Source organism: Chironomus tepperi, unplaced genomic scaffold, assembly GCF_022539635.2.
Source record: "Chironomus tepperi strain 1889 unplaced genomic scaffold, CSIRO-AGI_Ctep_v1 contig_298, whole genome shotgun sequence".
Taxonomy (NCBI): domain Eukaryota; kingdom Metazoa; phylum Arthropoda; class Insecta; order Diptera; family Chironomidae; genus Chironomus; species Chironomus tepperi.
The window spans coordinates 842,518-851,601 of record NW_027226420.1 but is presented as its reverse complement, the minus strand read 5'-3'; the positions used below and the strand labels follow the sequence as shown (position 1 = coordinate 851,601).

At 32.5% G+C, this 9,084-nt stretch overlaps 2 protein-coding genes across 2 annotated transcripts; both read right to left on the bottom strand.

The window, feature by feature from the left end:
* Positions 1–5,538: 5,538 nt before the first annotated feature.
* LOC139092374 (uncharacterized) lies at positions 5,539–6,822 on the bottom strand. The gene is made up of 2 exons (XM_070642729.1): positions 6,143–6,822; positions 5,539–5,931 (listed from the first exon to the last, which is right to left on the bottom strand). The coding sequence occupies exons 1-2, from the start codon at positions 6,775–6,777 to the stop codon at positions 5,832–5,834; spliced, it is 735 nt and encodes a 244-aa protein (XP_070498830.1). The 5' UTR covers positions 6,778–6,822; the 3' UTR covers positions 5,539–5,831.
* A 794-nt stretch (positions 6,823–7,616) lies between these two features.
* On the bottom strand, positions 7,617–8,458 carry LOC139092312 (uncharacterized). The gene is made up of 3 exons (XM_070642661.1): positions 8,105–8,458; positions 7,771–8,048; positions 7,617–7,716 (listed from the first exon to the last, which is right to left on the bottom strand). Exons 1-3 carry the CDS (start codon positions 8,456–8,458, stop codon positions 7,617–7,619), a joined length of 732 nt encoding a protein of 243 aa, XP_070498762.1.
* Positions 8,459–9,084: the final 626 nt, after the last annotated feature.

Below are 9,084 nucleotides of genomic sequence, written 5' to 3'. Positions count from 1 at the left end.
ACAGCATCCGAAAAACTGAGATGGGATTTCGTTGGAAAATCTTTTTTTTTTTTTTGGGTTCCACTTCCATTATTTTTCTTCTGTGTACAATTTTTTTTCTTCTTTTTCAGTCGTACTAGACACATACCTGTAAGGCGTTCCAATACTCATACATTGATAGACTTGGCATACATATGTATTGGAACTGGAATACACATCATGTCGCTACACGGACGAGAGCTTTTTTGATCTATGTGTTTTACAAATGCACATAAATCAATGTCGCATTCACATGTGACTCATTGGAATTGGCGCAAACGATAAACAGCGCATGATCCATTAACGAACATTCTTCCTTCTTATTTCCATTCCTGTATGTTTTTGTGTGCTTTTCAACAACATAACAACGATGGATTGAAATTGGAAATTCAGAGCTTTCACAGATTTTTTTTTTTTTCTTCTTCTTACTTCCTTTCAATCCTTGTTGAGAGAAAATCTTCTCTAATAAATATATAGGAGGAAGAAGAAGGAAGGATGATGAAAATGGAAAAAAAAATGTGTGAGAGAGAGGTGGTGGAAATTCATTATTTTTATGCCTCGTCAACAACTGGCTGATGTGAAATTTTGTAGTTGTTTTTATCATAGAAGAAATTGCGAAACGGTGGGATGAGGGAAGCAAAAGAATTACGTGTGTATGTATGTGCGATGAGGAAGTGGGTATTTACCATAGCTATGCATAGAAATCAAAGCATGTTTACAACAATTTTTTTTCTCTCTCTCTCTCACTCAACTTCTATTCCTATTTTTTTATTCAATATTATTATTCTATTAATGCTACAGCTTGGTATGTCCTTGTGTGCATGCTGTAGACATGGAAATAAGTGTGTATGAGTATGTAAACAGGATGATTTGTAATTGCTTTACTGAATAGGTGCGGTACTATGATTTATTCAATGGAATGAGTATTTTTTTTATCTCCGTTTTGATGTGTTGGATAACAACTTGAAGGGCGTTCATTTATTATGTAACAAAATTCAATCAGTTACTGCTTTTTTTTGAGGATTAATAACTTTTTGTTTCAGGTTTTGTTCTATTTATATTCTTTTTGTGAGGTAATATTGTGGATGTTGTTACTGTTTTTCATGCTATGCTTCAAGTTTTTTATCAATCTTCATTTTTCAAGCAGATGATGTTGAGGATTCTCGGTGCCGAGACCGAAACTGAGTCTTCCTAGGTAGTTATGGTGTCGGTCTCAGTCCCGGTCTCGCGAATTTGTTGGAGATTAATTTTAATCGCTGATTATGTTCTTGCGGTTGATTTCTATTGAATTTATTGATCAAATGACTTAGTGAGAGATTCCAGGAATTTGAATCTGTTACAAGCTGCTTTAATCATATGGAACAGTTGATATTATTAGAATTGTTGATGTTGAGACGATTTCAGATGAACCCTTCTGACCATGCACCTGAAATTGACATTTTCATGTAGACATGGATATTTTTGAATGAAATGCTGCAATAACGGCTTCCACATGTGGCCTCTTCTGCAGACCTTCTACAGATGCCCCCCTCCACTGGCAAATTCCGTTTTTTGCCAACCCTGTTCCACACAACCTCAACCATGTTTATACACAATAACAAAGAACATACCAAAAAATATAATAAAAAGACATCATAAATAGCAACAACAGCAACAACGCAAAATAACTCGAAATTTTCAGAAATCGAAAAATAAAAAAATGCTTTGACAAGACATTTTCCAAGAAGCTGATTGATATTGAGATTACCATGACGACTGAAACGTCAACAAACATAAAAGCAATCTCATTTGTGTGTAATGTGTCTGATGATATCGTTCTCATCTACAAAAATAGATCACAGACGTACGAAAAAAAAAGAAATTTTTAAGAGATGATGAAGAGAAAATTTTATTTGATTGCCTGTACGTACAGTCACTAGTGAATCTAATGCATGTGTATAAATAAGCATCAAAAAATAGCAGAATAAATTGTATGTTGTCCTTATTATTGATGATACATCAACAAATTAAATTGAAAAGATGCAGAAAAGTTTCGGTTAAACATAACCAAAAAAAAAAGTGGAAATTGCTGTCGTTACGCTTCTTGCTACATTATTATTACATTGTTGTGTTAACGAAAACTTTGTAAATTAAGATGAATGTTTTTTCTCGTGCTTGTTATACCTTTGCGTTGTGACTTAGAGGTTCTCAATTCTCATATGAATATTGAAACATGATAATGCGCTCATTAGGGACTGAATGGCATTTGATTTCAAACATTATGTAAATGTTGCTTGTTTAGAACTTCGTGGGAAATAATCATTGATTCTTTGCGTGTCTAAAGCAGTTGTGGGTAACCTTTTTTGTGTCATGGTACACCTAGATGGTAAGTCAAGACCAAAATCGCACATGTCATGCAATTCATGAAATTTCATACTTATGTGCCGCAGCACACAAGTTGCCCACCACTGACCTAAAAGATCTGTTTTAACAAATCTGTAAATACACAGATTTTGAGTTGATCAAAAACTCAAATTGTCCTTAAAAAATCAATATCAAATCATGTATGGTTGAAAGGCTTAGAAACAAATAACCTTTTGACGATCTCTGTATCAAGATAGAAACTTTTCATTAAACAAATAATTTCAATTTTCAGAAAAGGATTTTTCTTGGAAATTTTCGTTTTTAGGAATCTTGTTTGGAGAAATTGCTTTTTAAGAGAGATTCAGTAAGACTTTATATGAGTTCTTTTAAAATGACAGAAATTTTAATTTTCAAAGATGAAATTTAATTTTAAATTTAATAATTTATAATACTTACTCAAAACTGACAATGACAATGACGGATTTTGGAAAAAAAAATTGGATTTGAGTTATATTCCAATTCAATGGTAAGAACTGTGCAATGAGCACTATAAAAGTTTAAATATACATTATACCACGCTCAATAACAACCCTGTGTAGCTCAGTAAGAATTCTTGTCATGCAATTCAGATGGCATGAGTTCGAGTCCCGATAGGGCTATGTTGATGGTAATTGCAATATTTTTCTCAAATGCCCTATGCTCAAAACTAAGGGAAAGTTCATGAACTTAAGCCACTTCTGACTATATTGCATGTACTGTCATCTGATTTGTACATTTTTTCTCTATCCGAATGTCTAACTGCTTTACAATCCGATATCATGTAGCTTTTAGCATAAATGTTGTGCATCGTACCTCTAACTTGCCAAGAACAGCAACATTCATTCCATTTAGACAATTTTTCTGTTTCCACATGAATTTTAAATCTAATTCTCATAAACTGTCGTCAAATTGAAAAGGATTCTTAGCTGCACAAATATTCTGACTACACCTCTGCTCTCGCGCATCAACATCAAAGCATAAAACTCAGAAACCCTACAAAATAACCTAAATAATTATGAATGAAGCTTCTTTTTCCAATTAAAAATTGTTTTTTGCAATTTAAAAGTCAAATACTCAAAGGAAGAAGAAGAATCAAAATGAGAAGGAAACTTTTTTTTTATAATTTAAATGAATTTAATTTGAAGAAAAGCAAAATAAGAAAGAAGAAAAAAATTTCTTTAATTCAGCAATTGAATCGAAAATTAATTTGAGAGAAGATGTTTGTAAGGAATTTCATGAATGCCACTTACTTTCGCGTAGACTCCTTTCTTTAAGCTTCTTTAAATATTAATGGATTTTATACGAGAAAGGAACAAACGGTAATGAGCTTCAGCATTAATGTTAATGAAATTAATTAAAAATTTCATTAAAATATACGTTTCCTGGCTTCTTTTAACTTTTACTTTTTTCAATGCTATGATACGCTTAAGTTCTGGATATTTAGAATGGAAATGAATTAGATCATTAGTATTGGAATGAGTGGTAATCAATACAGAATAGCTAATGATTGGGTAATGTTACTATGGATGAGAAGTTGCTATGGTTTTGCTGGATTTTTGAGTTAATTCCTTTGAGATACAATCAGTCAGAATTTGGATTTGACTCGAAATTTATATGAAGTCGATTCTACTTCAGTCGACTTTTCCATGCAAAGTCCGAGTCGACTTCTAGTTCTGCAATCAAAAGATAATAAAAGAGAATCCAGAGGACGACCAGAGAATTCATGGAAGCAAGCTGTTGACAGAGACAGAGTTGTATTTTGTATTCGAAATTGACAAGCGTTAGCCAGTGATAGGACAAATTCATACGACATCTGTGAGTGGCTAAGGGTCACAATTGATCTGTAGATACGGCCAGCGAAGTAAGTAACTAAGATACAATTAATATAGATAGCCACTACCTTAGGAGCAGGTCACTTATTATGTACATCACGCTCTTTGAGATGATGAGGTGGGGAGATTATTGAAGTTTTGTCAAAAAGGGGGAATTAAGGCAGCAAAAGAACGACTCCTTAGCAGGCAATCCAAAATTTTGACTTCTAAAATCACCTCATTTCACATTTGACCTTCCCTACTTACAAGCTTAACAGTAAAATAAAAGATTTGATAAATCTATCACACAAAAACCTCAATCTAACCTCTCAATGTCAAATCCCTACTGTAATTTCAAATTTCAAAGGTCAGTCTGAATACTTTTTTTTTAAGAAAAACTTCTCAAATGTCTTAAAGCATCTATCAAATCCACAATTTTTCTTTCTGTGGGATATCACCATAAAAACAGAATCGAAATAAACCAAAATAAATCAATTCAAAGAAAGGTTTTGCAATCTTTTTTCGAAAGAAGTAGCCTTGAAGACATCTGTTTGTGTGTGTGTTGGTTAATAATAGAATTGTTAAATTTTAATCCAGAGATTTTTGAACTATTACTTTAAGTTGCACTGATAATATTTTTAACAGGTATAATTGAACTTCAAGAACAGACTGAATTTAATGACATTTTCAGCAACTTAATATATGGTTAGAATATAATTTGTGGCTGCAAAAAATTGCATGACTTAATAATTAGCAAAACTCATTAAAATTTAATAGCTGTCGTGGATTTATTATAAAAGAAATTTTGATTAAATTTGAAAATTTCACTTTTTTATGCAGTTCAAGGTTTTCTGGGGAAATGATAGAAAGGGGAGGGACGATTTAGTGGTCAACCAACTCTCATTCTCTCCTATTTTTTGGAATAAATCCTTCAATTTCTGTGAATCGTACTAAAACTCCACTTCTTAGTTGACATCAAATTCCCCTCCCTAGTTCCCATATAATCACCCTCCCTAAATACGACTCTAATCCATAGCAACAACACATATTCCAAAACCCCTTAAAGTCCAGCAACTCTTACTCATTACAAAGCATTTTGAAAATTGTGTCTTATCATTCTGATATGGAATAGTTTCTATTATTTATTATCACGATTTAAAATAGAGTTGTAAAGTATTCCACGCGTGTACTGATAAGAGTTAGTAAACAGCTGAGCACTTGTGTACAGTTATGTATATTATGATAAGAACTTGAAAAAATTATTTAATAATAACATGATTTATTTCGATTTATTTTACTCAATTGATACATTGTAAAAAGACTTGTTTTTAAATTGATGCAAGGAACAAGGCAATTTGATGTCTATATTATATAATGTTGTGTTTTAGATCATTATTGGTTTCTAGGTCAAGGTCATTTATCAAAACATGATTTTATTAGTAAAAGAAAGAAAAATTAAAAAAGTTTGGGTTCAGCTAAGACTCGCAAGCCTACATTTCTTGTATTCTAAATGCGCACACCTACTCAAGGCTGCAGGTTTGCATTTTTTATCAGCAGGTATGCAATTTTGTCCGAACCCTTTGTTGGAAACTGATGATACTCAAACAGGAATGAAGATGACTATGAATCTGCAGTAATGACCATAATTTTGAAATCCTTTGTACTTGTCGAATTGTTTCTAAAATCAAACCGTGGGTCAATGTCCTTAATTTCTTCATAGCTGAAAAGAAAAAGAAATTATATAGTATCGGGAATCAGACTAGGTTAGTAAGCGGTAATTTCTACAATTTTAATGCACTTAACCAATGGACGACCTGTGTGCCACAGCACACTAGTGTGCCCCAATGCAGTACTACAATACACAGATCACTCAAAATTGACTTTTCAGACACCAATGCAATAATCAACATTAAATCACATCCATTCCTTACCTCTTAACATAGAAGTCTATATATCCAGCTTTTTTAGCAGCAACTTGTGATCCAATAGCTGTAAACGCTGTACTTGTGACACTTAATCCCATTTTTTTCAAGTATGGAATTCTAGCTTTGAGCATTTCTGTTGCAATTCCCTGACCTCGATATTTACGATTTACACAAAGTCCATAAGCTGTTAGATATTGATTGACATTATATGCACTGTAGATATCCGACACTTCTGATGTGTAATTTAAAAAGTCGAAGATTTTTTGGACTTTTGGATTTTCATACTTAATATCTTCTTCCGGATCGTCCTTTCCATTAACAACAAAACAATTGACTGAAATCAGCATGTTATCCACACCGTCATTTCTAAAGCATGCAATTGAGAGGTGCTGCTTCATACATTCAATCCAAAAATCTAAGAAAATTTGTCTAGCAACTGGATCGTCTGGAATTCCTGAAGACGAGCACAATGACTCGTCTGGAAGGAAGTGAGTTCTCATTAATTCCAAAGCTTCTTCAAAGCGATCGTCCGGAAGATCTTGAACTCGATATTCTATGACCTCATCACTTTCTCTTGATTTAACCTTAAATGTATAGTAAGTTGTTGGAAATTCAAGATTTTCAGGCCTCTTAAATGGCATTTCAATGCTTTTATAATATTTAAGTCTAAAACAAGAACTGTTAGAGTCGAGTTCACAAACGTAACTGAAATAGATCTGATTTATTTTTTCATAAATGTAGTTCTCAATGATAAGGAATGAAGTAGAAAGAATACGATGGACACTTGAGAAAACATTCCGTTGTAATGATGAAATAATGTGAGCTTCAGTTTAACTCTCGACCCTATTTTAGTGTAATTTTCAAGATTTTGAGTTATTCCTTAACCCAATTTAACCTAGAATTCCAATTTCTTGTTTTTGTACTTTTCCAAATTGCGCAAATTGATTAATCATTCAAAAATCCGGTCACAGGTCGGCTTGACTCTGATTTAATCCGACCCCATGCCTGTCTACCAAATGTGGGATTTGATAGACAGTGAAGCATTTAGTACTGGCAAAGGGCAGTCAATGATAGAATCATATTCAAATGTCATCTACATAAATCAAGAATCACAGTGGATCTGTACGGCCAACGAATACAGAAAGGGCTATTCCAAAGTCATGCCGAATTTGGGATCGAGGAAATTCAGGCTAAGCTTCTGAATATTTCCGATCATAAAGCAATTCATGTCATCTTAAATTGCATTTCATGACTTGTTTGTGTCGCTCGGGTACTGATCATTTTAAAATTCTCAATCACTGAGTTATTCTTCCTCTCAGTTTGTTATCTACTCTCAAACTAATATTTAGTTACTCTCTTAAACAATCAATAAGAGAAATCGTGCTTATTGTCACATGTTTTATTAATTTATTGACAATGAAATTTAAAAAGGTTACATGAGATTAGTTACAGCTATTAGAATTTGTGTACAATTTTGTTATCAACATTGAATTTTTAATGCCATTTGCTTGTAATATTTTGTGTTTGTTGGATTGCTTGTAAAATCAAAACGTGGATCAATCTTCTTAATATCTTCAAAGCTGGAGATTAAAATAAATTAAAAATTTTATAAAATTTCTTTAAAAATTTCATACCTCATCACAAAATACTCCTCATATCCAGCTTTCTTAGCAGCAATTTGAGATCCAATTGCCGTAAATGCAGTTCCGGTAATTTTCAATCCCATTGCTTTCATGTATGGAGCTCTCGCTTTGAGCATTTCTGTTGCTATTCCTAAACCTCGATACTTGCGATTAACGCATAGTCCATAAGCTGCTAAATACTGATCAACATTATACTTCTCGTAGATATTTGCTACTTCTGATATATAATCCATTACATCGAATACATCTTTGACGATGTCACTTTGATGCTAAAAGTATTCCTTGATTTTATGACTTATTTTATGCATGAAAACTGGATACTTACTTCAAAACTGACTTTTGGATCATCTTTGGAATGTACTGTCAAAAAATTTACAGCAACTAAGTCATCATTTCCATCATTTCTAAAGCATGCGATGGACAAATGACTTTTCATAAGTTCCGTCCATATATCGCAAAGAAATTTCGTTGGTTTTGGATCTGTATGGATTCCTTTGCCAGCACAAAGTGATTCTTCAGGAAGATAATCAACTTTTATCATCTCCAGTACCTCCTCAAAACGATCGTCTGGTAAATCTTGAACACGATATTCAATAATTTCATCGCTGTCTTTGGATTTGGATTTGAATGTGTAGTAAGTTTTTGGAAATTCGAGATTGTTTGGACGTTGAAAATTCATGATTGTGAAATCTACAAAAAATTGTATTATTAAGAGATCGTTCACTTATTACATAACGTTCTCAGGAGGGAGTTGGGGGGGTCTGTGGAAAAATCAAGATTTTGTCACGTTACGTAATGAGTGAACAGCCCTTATGGATTAACGATCAATTTTAAATATCAAAATTTAAAAGAAAATTGGCACAATGTACTTGAAATCTATAACAGACAAAGCTCAAAGTCGACCATACTAAAGTAAACTCAGGTAGACTTAGATAATTTTAAGAATGACTCTAGTGTTTACATAAGTCTAACTCTGAAGTTTTATTGGTATTTTCTAGAGAAATTTCTAATATTTTATGTCTTCTAAGAACACTGACCTGTATCAATAAAAGTAATTCTCCTCAATTAGTTAACTTATTATTCAATCAAAAATAACAAAATTTTATCGAAAACTAGCAGTTTAATCTTTCGACTCAAATCTAAAACTATCTAAAATTTTAAAAAAAAATTCTATTTAAATATCTCATATCAATTCTCTCACAAATAATCTCGCTCATTTTTTTTTCAATTCAGTGATAAGTAACTCGATGTAATTTCACCATTTGAAGTAAGTTAGAAATTTCTATTAAAATGCGTAATTTTGTT